The sequence below is a fragment of the Triturus cristatus genome, chromosome 6, assembly GCF_964204655.1.
Source record: "Triturus cristatus chromosome 6, aTriCri1.1, whole genome shotgun sequence".
Lineage (NCBI taxonomy): Eukaryota > Metazoa > Chordata > Amphibia > Caudata > Salamandridae > Triturus > Triturus cristatus.
Genome location: NC_140589.1, coordinates 812996445 through 813014587, shown reverse-complemented (window position 1 = coordinate 813014587; position 18143 = coordinate 812996445). Strand labels below are relative to the sequence as shown.

Here is an 18143-nt window from a genome sequence, read left to right as displayed (position 1 = left end):
GGTCTACTGCAGGCATATCTATGCCTGTTGGGGTAACCTTGTACCCGAGGGGTTCTAATTCCCTTTTATATAGGCATAATCCCCGCCCTGGTTTTTGGTTTAGTAACCCCGGATTGAATTTTACATTACCTTGCACGCACCTTTTCACCCTCCTAGGGACCCATACCCCACACACCCACAGGCACCATCCGGCATTTCCCCAAAAAAGATCTCCGCTAAAGTGACCCTTCGGGGGACCCGTTGGGCATTGCAGTGCCGGGCCCGACGAGGAGCAAATGCCCGATGATGAAGCATGACATCCTTCGGGGTGTGTGAGGGCAACAGGAGAAAAGGCCTTGTGCTTTCTCCTTTATGAGGGGATCCCCATTTATACCTAGGTCTTTCCCTCCTCTTCTTTTTTTGTTTGACTTTTGGTAATGGGCACGGGGTATTCCCCGTTACATTACCTTTGGAACAGTGTCCTTTTTTGGTAATTCAAGTTATGCTAGAGGAGCATGGACACTGGACCATTATTCGCTCCTCGGTCCCCCTCTCTCTTTTGTTGGTTTATGACCAAGAATATACATCAAAAGACAAGGGTATGATCTGGGAGTGCTGGGCAGCTTACCAGGGGATACAGGTTTAACCATGTCCTCAAATTGGGAGTTCTCTTGAGGCAGAAATGCGAGCTTTTGCACCTTAAATGCTGATGGGGGTGCGTGGGGGCAGAGTCGAGTATTAAATGTTTCTTCTTTTCCTTTTGCCCGAGTGTTAGTTTGGGATAATGCTACAAGTGGATGCTTAGTTGATGTTTCTTTGTGTATTTTTTGTTTTGCTGTTTGTGTTTGATGTTGGGGGTCACTCCCGTCCATCTGGTTGGGCTAGCGTTCCCTGCTAGTTTGGTCCTTTTGTAAGTGTGTCAATTATTGATCCATTTACTATACCGCCCTCCCTTTAAAAAGTGAATAAAAAAGTCTTGGTTAAAAAAGAAGACAAGGGTATGGCAGATGTCTAGACAAAGGAGTAGCATCTCTCGAATGTGCTCCCACCTTTGAAAGACATCTACCATACATGTACCTGGAAGAGCAATCACACGTTCAGGAAGCACTACTGCCTGGATGTGAATTCAGCAGCTGACTCAACAGTGGACAGGTAGTCCTCTGCATTCTGTTTCAGTTAAGGAGAGCCTGTTTGCCACTTTATTAGAATGGTAATTGTAGGAGAGTAGATTATTATTTGGGGTGAGCGAGTGCCCACCTTCAAAAATAAGGCTCCCACCTACTAGATGTCACATAAATTAGATAAAATGAACATAGGTGCTTAATTCTTGGAAAAAAGACACAAAGCAGTCAGGTTTAAATCAACGGAAATGTGTAAAGTATTTAAGCAGTTCCTAAAAAGTAGAACATTTCCCACAAAACACAATAAAATTCCACTACCAATTTTAAAAGGTTATGAGTAAATTGAGACCAAATTGACAAGAAATGAATTAGAGGTATGTACATATAAATTCTTAAAGATTTAACAAAATAGCACCAAACAGCACAAAGCGCCAGTGATAGTCTATTGAAGTGGAAGACCAGAACCCAGGCATGACTTGAGGCCGACTGCAATGAACCCTAGTCAGACAAGTGGATTGGTCGTGGCAAAAGTCTGCAATTTGAAAAGTTTGAAAAGGGTTCCAAATCCTAACACACAAAGGGGCATTGCTATGTTTTTTGACTAAAAGTTGCCTGCCCGTGACGCAAATCTGAAATTGTAGCCAACATCGTGTAACTGCTGGCTGTATACCTGCCACAGGTTGGTACCGCTAAGGCTCTGGAGTGTTTGAGGCTTTCCCGTGAAAAAGATAGGAGACCTGGGCTACAAAATTGGCGGGAGACATGTGCAGCCTCTCCAATCAGAAATCCAGCCAAAATTCAAAACATTATGGCCTAGGAAACTCATAAGACTCAGGCTCAGAAGAGAGCCCTTTTAGCCTCATAGCAGGTTTGTCAAGGAGTAGGCACCTTGGAGAACCCCCTGATTGAGTTGACTTCTAACAAGCAGCCCAAAAAGGTCATATGGACCCTAGCGTGTCAGAAGCATTTGATGACCTGAAAGAGACGAGTGCACAGCACCGGGCCTCAAGGCACCAGATTTCAGCAAAGAGTTCTTAGTCCAGGCAGATGCTTTTCTGTATGGCATGGGGCTGTCCTCTCACAGTTGAATGAAGAGGGTTAAGACCAACCAATTGCATTTATCAGCAGACACCTCATTTCCAGAGAGCAGGGTTGGAGTGCCATTGAGAGGGAGGGCTTTGCTGAGGTTTGGTCATTTAAGAAACTGAGGCCCTACTTGTTTGTGTCTCATTTCTGTGTTCAGACTGACCACAGACCTCAGGTGGCTAGTGCAGGTGAAGGGAAGAGACCCCAACATTGTTGAGGTGGTCCATATGCCTACAGGGTATAGACTTCACAGTGAAACAATGACCTGTAACTGACCACTCCAATGCAAATGGCCTTTCCAGGTTTTTCTGCCTATTGATGAGAACTTACAGGGGTTGGCTAGTTTCATCTCACCTTTAATTTGGGGGTCTGGGATTCGTGTAGCAAAGTGACACCCTTTTGGTGGTCACTCCTAGTTTTTCATTATTGTAAGACTCACCTGTAGGTAATCTTAAACTCTATTACTGGGGCACTGCTATCTAGTGCCCCTTGTATGTGGTCTGGCCCCTAAAACATGTTGAAATTGGTGTAAATTCTGATCTGATAGAGACATCTAGCTGCAGATTCCTTACCTTTGAATATCCCCAGGGGTTAGACTGGATCTGGAAGATTTTGGAGCAGAACCCCTGCACGCGAGTAGGTGGCATAGTTCAGGTCAGTGGCACCGATGTCTGCGCCGGCAGTGACGTGCACTGTATGTCAATCTGCAATGGTTAGGCACCCTAAAATATGTACATCGTATCACTTGGACTAAATAGTGGTTCAAGAAAGTGTAATTGATTCAAAAACGTTCAGTATAATCTCAAAGTATCCAATATTCAAGTTTACCGTTCCAATCCCATTGGTGGGGTCTGTTTTTTGTTTAACTTTGATTTTATGGATTTTCAACAAATTTGCAGTTTACAGTACATGATTTTCTTCTTCTTTTTTTTTTTTTTTTTGGATCAACGTGGTTAATACAAGTCAGATCATAGCTTTACAGAAACAGATCACTTATTGTCATCGTACCCGCTGGTCAATAGCGACTGTTTTAGGTTTCTTGTTTCATTAATCGGTTTGGCATCATAGCATACTGTTTCAACTTACATATTGCTTAGTCAACAACATAACATAAAACATTGACACTTACAGTAAAATTATACATGCCCTCGTGTGTCGCACCTGTGATTTCCCCCCTCGACCCTGCACTTAACCTAGCATATTGTTTTGTCTATGTGTTGTGTTTACCTAAGCTCCCATTCCCCCAATGCATAATAGATACAGTACCGATGGTGTACCCTGTTGTGTGAGTGCTAAATATATACCTGGGAGGGGAGGCAGAGAAGGCACTCAGGAGCCTGTGCAGGGCGGCTAGACGAGGTGTTGATTGCTTCCCTACATTCCCTATATTATAGTCCATCTTCACTCGCATGTCCGTTGACAGTAGTGAGTGTTCCCGGTAGCGACCGCTGCCGATCGCGCTAAACTATGCGAAAGTCCGATAGTATTGCGTCCTCCCGTTGAAGAGCCACGCTTTCTGCCTGCGCCCAGCATAGTAGTGATTGGTACCAGGCCTCCGCTACCGGGAGGGGGGCAGGAGACTTCCATCGGCGCGTGAACAGCCGCTTGGCAACTATGAGTCCCAGGTCTATGTACCTGGAGGTCACTTTGTGTTTTTTGGATCTGGGGTACAGCCCCAAGACGCAGTTCTCTCACGTCCAGTCCAGTTCCTGTTCCGTACATTGAGCTAAGCAACTGGTGACAGCGCACCAGTATGTGCAAATGGCAGTGCATGACCACAACATATGTATTAGGTCTGCTCCCACTTCGTCTCATCTCGCACATTTGGCATCAGTGCGATCAAAATATCTATTTATGCGTTCCGGTGTTAAATAAGCTCTGTGAATGATATAATATTGTATGAGCCGGAATCGAACGTTCTGAGGTATTCGCATCGGGTTTTCAAGAATATTTTCCCAGTCCCGATCCGTGGTGGCCCGCTGCAGGTCCGTGTCCCATCAAGCTCGGAGGGAGAGAAGCTGTGGTGCCATATGTGTTCTAAGAGATTCCGCAAACCACTTAGTTAAGTGCCTGCCTGTGCCCAGCTCATGCAAATACTGTATAGTTAAGTGGGTGACAGGTTCCTGCGTTATATCACCTCACAGTGTGCTAAGTGAATGAGCTATTGCGGTATGTTGGAGGAATTGACCCTGTGGCAGTTCCGAACCAACGGATAGTTCTGCAAACGGAAGGAGCAGTCCATCAATATATAGGTCAGTCAGCATCTGTACACCGGCGTCTTCCCAGCGTGCAAGCTCTGCGCTGGTTATTGCCGCGTCATGTAAAGACATTGCCGGTAAAATTGATATGCCACCCCTACCAGAAGCTGTGCAGGTGCACTGCTTGTCCGGCCCGTATGAAACTGCGACACGATCTGAGTATGTGTGAGCTCAGGCTCCTGTGTTGCTGTGTCCGTCAGCTGGCTTGCGCCAATCCAACGCGCCACCCATTGGAGCTGGGCCGCTAAGTAATATTTTTCCAAATTTGGCAGTGAGAGTCTGCCCTGGTTGGTTGGCTGGTACATTTTAGCTAGTGACACCATGCTTCGCGTCCCATGCCATATGAATCGCCGCATGTCTGATTCCAGAGTTTTAAAGAATGGTGGTCTAAGGTGTAACGGCAAGTTTGTGAAGTAGTAAAGAAGGCGCGGCAGTACCACCATTTTTAGTAGCACAATCCTGCCCATGACTGCCAGCGGCAAGGTAGACCAGAAAGACATCTGCGTTCTCATCGCTGTGACAGCTCGGGTCAGGTTCCCCTCAAGAAGGTCCTGTGAGTCCCTATATATCAGGATCCCCGGATACAGAAACACCTCGGTCTGCCAGTGGACACCTCTGTCATTGATGACCAGGTGTGGATCGGGGGTAGATTCTGCGAATGGATATAAGCACAACTTTTCCCAGTTCACCCTCAGGCCTGACAATAAAGTGAACTCAAGGAGTTTGACTTCAATCGTTACATGCCCCTGCTCCACCCCATTCGTGGGGTCTTATAGTTGGAGGATTCGTTCCACCTTTTCTGCACAGATGGCATCCCACAATGTAGTTTGAGGTGAAAAGTACCTATATAGGCGCTGGCTCGGCATACTGACATCAGTTCTTTCCTTTCCTGGCCAGATAACACTGATCTGTATTGCGCTACTCCTCAGTCTCTTTTTGACCGACCTTTCTTGACTTTTTGTCAACCTTTTGTTTTTGAGAATTCATCTGCTAGTGTGAAAATGTCCCCCAAGAAACTGGCTGTTTTCAAACCATGTGGGGCTTGTCATAGGCAAATGTAGGTGACACACCTCCACTTGGTGTGTTTGTGGTGCCTGGAGCCGGGACACAACTCCAGGGTGCGTGAGGACTGCCATGCCAAGCACCCGAAGGCACTGAGGGTTCGATCTCTCAAGCTCCATTCGCCTGACCTCATTTGACTCTGCGACGCTCGAGGTCCCATGTGTGTGGGAGGTCCCAGGACCATTCGTGAAGCCCCTGCTGATGTTCTTCGCCACACTCGGGAGTCGTCGGGGAAGTCCCACATGCACAAAAAGTCAAAGAAGTCCAAACACTTTTCTCCTTCCACATGTTCGTCAAAGTCATCCTGCGAGACGAGGGGAGCATCGGCACTCCAGGCCCTGCAAATGGATAGCGCCTTACCCTGGATCCGTGCCACGCTTCCCTGATTTTGCTGGAGCAATCCCCAGCCAGCTGAAGGAATTTTATGAGACCATGTGCCTCATCTTGGTCAGCGTGACCCCTCTGGAGCGCCTTAGGGCCCCACAGGCGTGAGAGGGGCCCCTACTTAAACCAAGTCAGTCAGCTAGCCCTCAGCACCAGTCGGGCCCCTAGATTCCCTTGTGGGATCCGAAGTGGAGTCACTGGCGAGACCGTGCATCCCATACATCTTTCCAAACTACGGCAGGTAGCTGGATGGGCGTCATCTGAGGCCACGTCCGGCGCCGACTGAGGACACCCTTTCTGGAGTGGAGCCAGTAGCTTATTTGATGGATAAGCCTGGTGATGGAGATGTTTAGGTGGGTCTATGAATCCTTATGGAGAAAACTCAGTTCAGGAGGACAACTGGTATGAGAAACTGGGTGAGGCCAGTGGGTTGGACACCTCACCTGACACTGGCCTTGTTTCTCCTCCTCCTGTGGCTACGAGGGAGGGAGTCTCTTTTACAATGGTGGTGCGCAGGGCGGCTGAGGTCCTGGACCTTAACCTACCCTTAGTGGCAGACAAGGCTTCCATCTTGATAGAGGTGCCCCTACCAAAAGTCACCCCCTCAGAACCTTAACCTCATTTAATAGGAGCTTCCTACATGGGGCCTGGTCCAAGCCCTACACAGGGGCTCCTGTGAATAGAACGATTGCCTGCCGCTATTGCCCAGCTTCTGGGGATTCTTCCCAGTTTACTTACTCAGCACCCCACCCCAGAGAGTTTGGTGGTACCAAGCCTCCTCACCCTTGATTTACCCTGCTGCGTTCCCTACCACCACTTCGGATAGGCAGTCCAAGAGGCTAAACACCTTTGATTAGAGAATATTCTCTTCCACCAGCCTAGCACTGTGGTCAGTGAACACCGCCTGCCTATTCGGCCTTTATTCCCATACACTATGAAATCTGCTTGCGCATGGGCTGCCTAAGGCCCTGGCAGAGGCCCCGTCCATACTCTCAGGCGGTTATAGATGGGAGGGATGCAGCAAAGTACTCCATCAGATGTGGCCTTCACATGACCAACTTGCTGGGTAGAGCAATGTTATCGTCCATAGCCTTGCGCCTGGCTGAGAACATCCGGTTTTTCACAAGATGTACAGGCTTTTCCATGGACATTCCCTTTGATGGCTCTTGCCACTTTGGAGACAAGGCGGATTCAGTGCTGGGGCGCTTCAAAAACAGCAGGGCTAAAGCCAGTTCCTTGGGTTTGTCTATGGCCCCTCGTCAGCCCCAATCCGGCTGTCACCCCTTTCATGGCTACAGAAGGGGTCTCCAACTGCGCCCATACCCTCCCAGCCTTCATGGCTAGCAGGCTTCCTAGCCTCTTCTTGCAAATCGCACAGGTCCCATAGACCTCGTGGAACAGAGGGCCAAATGGCCAACTCGATCCAGTCCACCCCACCAGCCGCTGCCTCTTGGCCTCTTTAGTCTACTCTCAGACCATTATGAGCACCCAGTGGGAGGCATATGTAAAAGAAGAGGGCTGGACCTGCTGTTGGTGACCTGTGAGGACCTCTTAATGGTTGGACTTGCTCTCTTTGTACCCAGGAGAAAGAAGTGGACTCCAAGGTTTAGGTGATAGACCTCCTGTTTGGCTACAGGGGCTCAAAAGGTTGCAAGAGGCCTTTTCCATACAATTCCCAAGTGACCAGTAGCAACTGAAACTTGGACTGGGCTTTTGCCTGGCAGTCTGAGAGTCTTTAGGTGCCCCCCCCCCCCCTCCGAGGCCCTGAGGGGTGGGTTTAGTTGCTTCAGCTTAAATAATTCATATTAGGGTCATTAAATAAACCTTAGTGCAATAGTGCCCCGCATATAGTCATAGGGTTTTATTAAGCGCACATATTACCCGTGGGTCTCATAGGCTATACACCAGGTGTTCCCACGCTTTAACCCTCATCCACTTTTTCTCTCACGAAGAAACACAGCGCTCTCCAAACTTGCTCATTTAACAATGTCCTTAAGTCAACTAGTAATTTGAGGACCATGCACCAATTTCCACTCTTGTTTTGCCAAAATCAAACCCAAGTCAGTTAATATAGTAGATGTTTTCTTATTTTTAGGGCGAGAGTATCCCACTAGGAGGCAGACCAAGGGTGTACAAAGGATATCCCGCAAGGCTATTTCATTAATATATTGTATCCCACTAGGAGGCAGACCAAGGGTGTACAAAGGATATCCCGCAAGGCTATTTCATTAATATATTCTATTGTTTCCTTCCAGAACCAAGCTAATGAAGGACACAACCATACAATGTGGAACATTTCTACCCCCAACTCCCCACATCTAGGACAGTTTGCAGCATCAGTCACATAGAATCTGTTAACCCTGCCAGATGTAAAATAAGCTCTATGCATGATATAGAAATTAATTAATTTGAACCTATCATTTCTAGAAACAGCTGGTATAAGCACTACAATCCTATCCCAGGCCAAATCATTAATTTGACGCTCAAAGTCTCCCTCCCATTTTATTTTCAACTCAGCAGGAGGAGAAAGAATATTTGCATGAATTGCACGATATAGATATAAGACCGCTCTTGCACACCCTGTACAGAGCTGTTGACACACCTGATGTGTGGCAGGTTCAGCATTTCCATTTTTCCAATAATTACTTATTGTTGCAAGCAATTCCCTGTGTACTAAAAATAGTCCTCTATGTATATTAAATTCTTGAGTCAAGTCTTCAAACCTAAGCAATACTCCATCCTGATATAGGTCCCCAACAAAGTAAACCCCAAAGGTAATCCATCTTTCAATCCTGTTAACGCTCCTACTTGGGCCACTTTTTTCAGCCATTTTAATGGCATTTAAGGTGAATAGGGTACCTGGACCCGCGTTTGCTGCAAGCAACGTCGCCAGCACTGCTGTATCACTAGCAGCTTTTGAGAAATTGCAGGCAGTCTCCACCGAGGAAGCAAGAAGACTGTCAAGAAGTCCTGCATATCAGGCAGTGAACCAATAACACCCTCACCAGGGTTCATTTGACAGTAAACCCGCTTATTTAACCATTGCAGTTGAGCCGCCAAATAATAAGATTCAAGATCAGGAGCAGCCAACCCTCCCTCCGGTACAGGGTTCTGAAGTTTTGTTAGCGCTACTCTACGCCTACCTGTTCCCCAAAACAATTCCAGAAGTAGCAATTCCAATTCCCTAAATAATTGGGTGAGGCACCGCCAACGGCAGCGTGTTAGAGAAATAGAGCAATCTTAAAAGTGCCACCATCTTAGCTGTTATTCAGATAATTGTAAACTTGTCCAAAAATAAATACTAGTCCTAAGTGTACTAACAGCTGCTCCAATATTGCCACCTAATAAATCTTGCTGGCTATGATATATTTTTTAACACCAAAATATTTACTGCGGGTAGGGCTCCAATGGAGCCCATGTAAATTCAGGGGCTGTGTGGCATCTCGGCATAGTGGAAACAAGTTAGATTTATGCAAATTATTATGTAGCCCAGATACTATACCAAAGCGGTTTAATAAATCTATGTTAGCAGACAAATTCATCCCAACATCTCGGAGAAAGAGCAGCATATCATCAGCATATAATGCTGCAAAATAAGTTTGTCCACGGACCTCCATCCCATGATAAAAATTCCCGATGCGGGCACAACCGGCAAGAGGCTCCATTGAAATAGCAAATAATAAGGGGGACATTGGGCACTCCTTTCTAGTCTCGCGTTCTACATCATAGGGTTCAGATGCCACTCTGCCAGTATGACCTGCGCCTTAGGACCTATATAGAGATGTTTGATCCAGCGAATAAATCTTGTACTCAAACTCATTTGAGCCATTAGAGAATATGAGAACTCCCAGTGGAAACTGTCAAAGGATTTTGGCCTTCTCAATGTCTATTGCCATGACAGATCCCAGGCAGCTGCTCCTCCGCTAAAGCAGAGGAACGTGGTGCCTCTGTTCTCTGAGCAGTGGTGGCTGGTGACATTTGAAAGTGGTGGGGCGTAAAATTATTGCCGTACTGCACGCGGCGAGCGTGCGCAGCGAGCGAGTTCAAACAACCTACGGGTGGTTTGGGGGATCTCCCCCGAGAAAATTTTGAAAAAGAGAGTGGATAAATGGTGCATTTTCAAGCAAATTTGAGGAAGCCGGAAAGTTAATAGAGCAATACGAGCGCTTAGAATATCTGCCCCCATCCATGACTTTCTGAACCATGACAGCTTGTTTCAAATCTGCCTGCACCCACTGCTTGGTTAAGTAGGCAGCTGTCACAATCCCATGTGCAGTCATATTTTTTTTCATTTCCCAAAGTTATGGCATATCGTTGGGAAATGAAAAAAAACATGACTGCTCTGCTATGGTAAATTGATAAAAATTCCACACAATAAAAATAACAGAATACGCGATCAAGCCTAGCTAACAAGCAAAAACAGATGTTTCTAGATTGCATTACGTCTGAGAAACAAGGCACAGCAGGAGAACTTTGACCTTCCAAAACAAAATGTTATGAATTTAGGTAATCATTTGCCTTTGTGACTAGCATACACGGTACATTACAAGAGTTAACAAAGCGCTGGGCAAAAAGAGCCTCAAGGCGCACACATCCGTCCAACATCTTAAAAGGTAAAGGTTTATCATTTAAAGCAGAATGCAGCGAATAAAATGACATTTTAACATCTAACATGCAGTTCTAGGTACCTGTCAGTGCACTGCCCAATGTACTTTACTGCTTTCCACGCGAACCACTAAGATATATCGCTCTGTTCAAACTCACCCCCCATGTTATCGCAACAGCAGAAATCTCTGGCAAGCCACAAACAAATGTATTCTCAGCACAGCAGCTCTTCAGGTAGAAGCATAAAATAGCACTATATTTTTAACATCTCGACAGTCTAAAACCTTATATAAAAAGTAAAAATATACGTTAGGTTGAGAAAGAGATGCATGAGGGTTCAAGGGGTGGAGGGACTGAGGGTTGTCACCCGGAGCGACTAGTGATGCACGCTGAGTCACTCAAGTTCTCACCGCCTACTGTGTTATGGGAGAACACATTATTATTACAGGGAGGGGCTGTGCTTTTTGATTTGGGAAGTTCTTTTTTTGCGCCTTTAAATCATTTGGACAGCAGTAGATGAGAAAGGCAGAAGGGTGTCTGCACACAAGCTTTTCAATAATTTCTATCCAGGACAGTATCATTTTTTCCCATATGTGAGATTGTGATATTACCTTTACCTGCTTGTGAAGAGATGCTCGACTTTGAGATATAACTGTACATAAGATAATGTAGCTTTCACTAAGGGCTTTTTATGTTTGTGTAGTAATATTATTGTACCTTTACTAGACCATCGAAGTTGTTGTGTATCGGAGAGTGTACTACAGTGCCTTTGAAAGATAATCCCATAGGTAATGCACAGAAATGTCTACTGCTGTCCAAATGATTTAAAGGCGCAAAAAAAGAACTTCCCAAACTGCCCATAGTTTTAGCATATTATGTTTGTGAGGGATTGGTGATGGGGCAGGGGAGTGTGGAAGGCGGGAGAGACTACATTTGAAAAAGCTTTCTGGATATAAACCGATTTAAGCAGCTGCCAGTGCTGGTGCTTTCTCATTGTGCGGTCCTGTTTTAAAGGGTGTCAGTCTTCCTCGTTGCCTGCATGCTCGAGGGAGGAAGGGGGGGGAACGGGGGGGGGGGGGGAATTAAACAATTAAAGACAGTAAAACTTGCCTGGTACCGCCTCCGCTGCTGGCCGGTCACGACTCACGCTGTACTGTTCGGCGTGTTCCTGCTGCAGGAACCGGAAGCAGCCAGCTTCCCTCCCTACGCAAGCCAATCGTCGTGATTGTAGGCGCAGGAGGAAAGCGCCCCCAGCCGGGACATTTTGTCTGGATAGAGAACAAGGGAGCGTGGGCGGTCCTGCTCGAGGGCAGGGGGGGAGTGGCTTGCCCACTGTTGTGGGTACTGATCGTTTGGTCGGCCCTGGAGCCGGCCAAACGATCAGTACCCAAAACAGTGGGTAAGCCACTCCCCCCCTGCCCTCGACCAAGACCGCCCAACCGCCTGCCCCCAACCAGACACAGAGGCACTTCTGCTTTCAGGCAATGCGAGAAGGCAGAAACATAATGGTAGTTTTTACCGTTTATTTTTCTGCCTTCTCGCACCGCGAGAAAGCAGTGGGGCGACGCCCCCACGCCCAAATGGGGGAGCCGCCACTGGCAGTGGAAAAGGAAAAATAAAATGATGACAACTTAATTATAATTTTATTTTTCGTACCAGCTACGAGGCTATGTTAGAGCATAGCGGGGCTGGGGTCACAGGGAAGAGGAGTGGTTTGTCCATCATAAGTGTGCATGACAGTTTAGCCAGCCGTTTTGTGACAGCCAAACAGCCATGCACACTTAGAATTTCTTCACCTGGCTGTCTGAGTGGAGAATAGTCCCAAGGCTCCCAGGCACTGTCTGAGTGGCCAAACAGACTGCTCAGACCAATCACGACCCTGCTGTCATGCTGATTACAGCAGAGTCGTAATTAGCTTAGGGGAGCCTATGTGCTGCCGGGAGCCTGGAAGAGAAGATGGAGGAGAAGCTGCGGCTGTTATCAGGTAAGTGTTTCTTTAAAAAGAAATGTATAAGCCATTTGCACCAGGAAACCGACTATGTGCTGTTTATTCTTCAACTAGCAGAGGTTGCCTTAAAGAAAAATTATTTCAGATTTGATGATTCCTTTTTTATTCAGATCAAAGGATCACCTATGGGCTGTCCGTTTACGCCAGAAATGGCGATCCTCTTTATGGCCAAATATGTGGATAGATTTATTTTTAACAACAATCCATTTAAAGAGCATATAGCGCAAGGGTTACGCTATATAGATGACATCTGGTGCTTGTGGAATGGGTCTAAGGAAGAGTTGGAAAGTTTCTATGGTTGGCTAAACACCGGCCATCAGGATATCAAATTTACATTGACCATGAGCAGGACAAAGCTGACGTTTTTGGAAGTTGAAGTAGCGTCCAATGATAAAAAGTTAACAACTACTTTGCATAGAAAGGCAACTGATAAAAATACCATCCTTCACCATACAAGTGCTCATCCTAGGAGCTTGAAAGAAAATCTTCCGTATGCACAACTTTTAAGAATACGTCGCAATTGCTCATCAAAATCAGATTTTGAACATCATGCAGCGTTATTTAAAGAACAGATGATCCTTCGTGGGTACCCAAAAAAGCTCTTGAAGCATTCAATAAAGAGAGCGTGGTACACGCCTCGGGAAGATCTTTTACAAAAGAAGGAGAAACCACCATTGGAACGTATGATTTGTGCTACCACTTTTGATCCGGATACAAACAGATTCAGGCAAGTTATAATGAAAAATTGGCACTTGCTTGAAAAATTAGAATGCGGTTTTCCAAAACCCCTGTTTGCAATGAGAAAAAACAAGAGTATTGGTCAACAACTAGTACGAGCAGACATCTTTCCCATTCAAAATAAACAGTCTTTAAGATCGCAATGGCAATTGAAACCGGTTGAGGGCCATCATAAATGTGGAACGTGTGCAGCTTGCGATTCAACCATTGAAGGTGTTGAATTTTCCCATAATGGTACCAAATGGCGCCATTCAGAATTCACTAATTGCAAATCAAAAAACATAGTGTATGCAATTGTCTGCTCGTGTGCCTTATTATATATTGGCAAAACAAATCAACAAATAAATCAAAGGATCACGCAGCACCGTTCTAGGATTAAAAAGAAAGTGTTGACTGCCCCTATGGTGCAATACTTTATTGACAATTCCCATACTGAGAAGGATTTTAAATGGTCGGCTTTGTCTAGCTTTGAAACAACCAAACGCTATTTTGATATTGATGCCGCATTATTGAGAAAGGAAGCTTATCTTATTTTAAAATTTGATAGTGCTTCCACTGGATTGAATGGCATGACTGAATTATCTAGAGTGTAGTGTGTATACTACAAATCCCATAATGCAATTCATGAGCATTTGCAAAAAGAGGGACTTTAGAGCGTTTTGATTGGGCAAATTTCCTTTTCCCATGATTCATAGCTCTCCAAACAGAAAGTGCTCTGGTTTGAGATGCAGAGTTGAGTTACAACCAGTATGGTGCACGAGTTGAATATTCCTTCTAGTTTTTGAGTGAAAAGTAAGTCACTGTTTTGCCCGTGTCTTTGTTTGGTTAAAAATTACAATACTAAAACACATACGACCGTATGCTTAAATGCGCTTACGTTTGTACTTCTTATAGATAATACCCATGAGGGAAAGCATGCCCTTATTTGAGCAAAAGGAAAGTCCATTACATTCAGAGTTTTCAATTGGTGAAGAAGCAGTAAAGTAAGTCCGCTTGTTAATAGTGTTTTAAAGTGCTTCATGCATTTTGCCTGTTTGGATACATTGTTAAATGAGGACAATATCGTTTTTTCATTTGTAGAATAAAGAGTCTTCAAGGAACTCCGTCCTGCCCATACTCTGCAGTAAAGGTACATATCTTTTTGGTTTTTCCCTCTGGGGGTGTAAGTCGAGAGTAGCAGTAGATATATTCAATACTTTAGTTCTTTCATTTCAGAAATTCATACTGGCAAAGTGTTAAGGGAGCCTTGTAGGCACTAACATAAACGAGTCCAGTGGCAGAAAAGCCAAAAATTCTTGGAGCAAACGAGCTGGAGCAGCCGCTCCATCGCTAGAAAACAGGTACTCACTAAGTTAGTTACATGTACAAGAGAGAGTCAGTTCCGGTTGACGCTGTTTTTGCATCATTTATTTATTTTGGGTTTTGTAGAATATCCGGTCCATTTATATGAAGCTCTGAGGATAGTCCCAGTAGTATTCGCCTGGGTCTTGAAACGCGTTGGCATTTTGGGAGGCATTTAGTTAATTCTGAATGCGGCGAGAGTTGAAGGACATTATTGGATAAAGGATTGATATACTATAAGATACTCTTTTGACGCTGGAGTTGGAATAACACATGTGGTTCATAACATTGGATATTTTCATGTTTATTACAAAATTTTGTATATGATGTAAATTTTCCTAAAAATGTGTTTTGCATCAGATTAATGTATGAATTCATTTGCTGCTTTTGTCATGTTGCAAGCTGTCGCCAATAATTTTTTCAGTGTCTTAGTCCATTTTTGTCTTTAAATGTATGTTAATGTGAATTGTATATACGTGTAAGTTCATGTGTGAATTTGATAAGTCTGTGTTTTTTTTCAGTCCCAAAAATTGTTTTGATAAATTTTTAAATTAATAAGAAACAGGAATGGTCTAATAAAAATTCCATTCGGACAGATAAAAGAGTTGACTGTTCGTTACTCCATGAGTAGTAGGAGTATACGGTAGTACGGAGCCGGGTTCATTGTTTTGTTTTCTGAATTTTGAATAGCCCTACCTGGCCCCGGTCCGTTGGGCTTAACCCCTATAGGTTTTTGTATATTTTATGGCAGCACTAATTTCTTGTAGTTGTAGTCCGTCCCCCCATCTCTCCCCCACCAAATAATCTGCATCATCCTCACACAAGGGGGCCCGCAGTTGGCTCTTTGATAAAGAATCCTCAATATGCTGAGGTGGTGCTCTAGGCGCTGGAGCATATAGATAAGTGTAATATTCACAAAAGCGAGCATTAATAGCAGCTTGATCATATAATGCTTCACCTGCAGAATAGTCAAGCTCTAGAATCACAGATTCCCGTATTTTTGGATTAATAATCTATTTCAAAAGGGATCCTATTTTATCATGCTCAGCATGAGTCAAATATTCCTTATAATCAAAAAACATAATTTTTCAACTTGGGCTGCCAGTAATTCCCTTGCCTCAAGCAGGGGATATTTAAGAGCAGAATTACCTGCCCTATGTTACTCAAGACTTGTAAGTACCCTTTCCTGAGTTTCCACCTCACCAACCAAAGTTCCACGCACCCCAACCACTTCTGCAATGCATCGACCCCTGATCACTGTCTTAAACGCATCTCATTCAATCAAAGAGGAAGTAGCTGTTCCAGCATTTTCGTTAAAGTAAGCATTTATAACCTCTCCAAAATTATTATTAAAAACTGAATCATCTAAGGTCTCTACCTTTAAATGTCAAATCAGAATGCAAGGGTGCTCACGTCCCCAATTCAGAGAGACTTACACAGGGTTGTGATCTGAAATAGTTGGCGCATATATAATAAATACTATGAATCGCACCATGGGCAGATGGAGAGCTTAAAAAAGTATCCAGCTGAACATGAAGTTCATGTTGGCCTGAGTAAAATGAATAGTCACGTGCCACAGGGCACGCCTTGAAGAGTCAACAAGCTCCAACAGCTGCTGCCAGGCCCTAAAATTACGAGCTGTCCGATTCACAGGAGAGTCCCCTAATGGCGGGTGTGAACGATCAAATTCCGGATCTGCAACACAATTAAAATCCCCACCTAATTAAATGGGCTGAGTCAAGTAAAATGCCAAGGCCATAGACAGGTCAGCAAGAAACCCACTCTGGTCTGTATTAGGTGCATAAATTTCAACAACAGTAAGGTCACATCCTGCTAACCTCCCACAGTCGACCACAAATCTACCCTCAGGACCCACTAGTTCATTAGTTTTTTGGACGGGGACCTCAGGTCTCACCCAAATCAATACTCATTTAGCAAATGCTTAATAAGTGGTGGCAAATACTTGGCCCCGCCATCTCTTGTGAAGATCCAATCCTTCAGGTTTATTAAGATGGGTTTCCTGCAAGAGGGCAAAGTGAATTCCCCATCTCTTAAAATAAGAATACACTTAGAGCCTCATTTATGAGATTTTGCGTAGGGCAGCACAGCACGCTTTCCTGCTGCGCGATCCTACGGCAAAAGAAAAGGGCAGGAATGGACCATATCTATCAGATATGATGCATTCCTGTCTTTATCCCCTGCGCCGGCGCACAATGGACTGCCGTGCGCCAAGACAGGCACCTTTGCATCATGGTGCAAGGGTGCCTGCATTCCGGGGGTGATTATTTTTGTACAGGAAGGGAAACCTTCCTGTACAAAAATAATCATGAGGGTTTTTCCTCTTTCTATGTGTGCTGCATTCTGCAGCACAAATAGAAAAAGGGAAAACAAGGAGAAATAAAGATATTTCTCCTCGTTGTGCCACCCTTACGCCTCCCCTGGGGATGCCTCAGATTTACGATTTCTTGTAAATCTGGGGCAGTGTCAAAAAGCCATGGGTGTTGCTGGGAACGCCCCCAGGAACACCCATTGCACGCCCCTTTAACGCAGAAAACTGTGTTAAAAGGACTGATATTTATCAGGCAGAAATACGCCCAAAAAAGGGGCTTAGCGCTGCCTGATAAATATCGCTCAGGCTTCTGCGCCAGGGAACTTCACAAACAGTGACGTTACGACAGCGCAAGGGGCCTCATAAATGAGGCCCTTAGTACCTTTTAGACATACTATTTAGACCACGGCCATTCTAGGATACTAACTTATACTTCACGGAGGTAGTCATGTAGAATAGCCAGAGATGGAGATCACTGTAGCCCACATGACAGTGACACTTACTTGTTCTAATGCTACCCTAAAACAGCAGACAAGGGAACTGTACCTAAAATGCAAAACCTAATAAAATTAACCCAGCTCCCTATCCCCAGGACTAGATTCAGAAATCTCCTCTTCCAAACCAGTTGGACATCTTCAAACTCGTGTATACATAACAAGCACAACAACAACAATAAGGGGGAGGGGGCACGAGAAGCACCATCTTAACAGCACACCATCCGAAAATTACAAACAGAATATTCATCTCATGCTAAAGGTCTACCCCAAAACCCCACATTACAGTATTCACTGGCTTTCAGATTATCTCATCTGATGTCCCTGGAGGGATTTTTGGCAACAACATTGCAGAATCTTGAGACGAGACAGATGTTTGATGAGAGTCTAACTCACGTTGATCACTTTCTCTATTGACAGCTGGTAGAGCAGCCGTCCCACTACTAAAGGCAGGTATCACCTCTACAATTTGCTTACGTTCATAGTGCACCTGTAACTGCGATGGAGCGGCTCCTTAGACACCCCTGGTGCTCTTTTTATGTGCTCTCCCGCTACATTGGCTTTTCTTCAGTTTTATCTCAACTTTTATTGAGGAAGGCCATCAATCCCATCCCAAATAGATTATGGAGTAGTGAAAACTTGCACTTCCTCACCAAAGCTCACCCTCAGTTTGGCAGGTGTTTTTAGGCATCTGAACAACGCCCTCTGCTTTTGGACTTCAGATGAGAAGTCTGGGAA

The 18143-nt window shown here is 45.0% G+C and overlaps 1 protein-coding gene across 4 annotated transcripts in view; it reads left to right on the top strand.

The window, feature by feature from the left end:
• The window catches only part of SDCCAG8 (SHH signaling and ciliogenesis regulator SDCCAG8), a 1515443-nt gene that overhangs the window by 1468640 nt on the left and 28660 nt on the right, over window positions 1–18143 (top strand). For 2 of the 4 annotated variants that reach the window (XM_085611403.1, XM_085611406.1), the window contains exons 18-19: window positions 14136–14224; window positions 14322–14370. The exons of 1 other annotated variant lie outside the window; for it this stretch is intronic. In XM_085611403.1, coding sequence (XP_085467529.1) covers window positions 14136–14224; window positions 14322–14370 — 138 coding nt within the window. The remainder of the gene's footprint in view (window positions 1–14135; window positions 14225–14321; window positions 14371–18143) is intronic. One more of the 4 variants, XM_085611404.1, reaches the window with a different exon arrangement.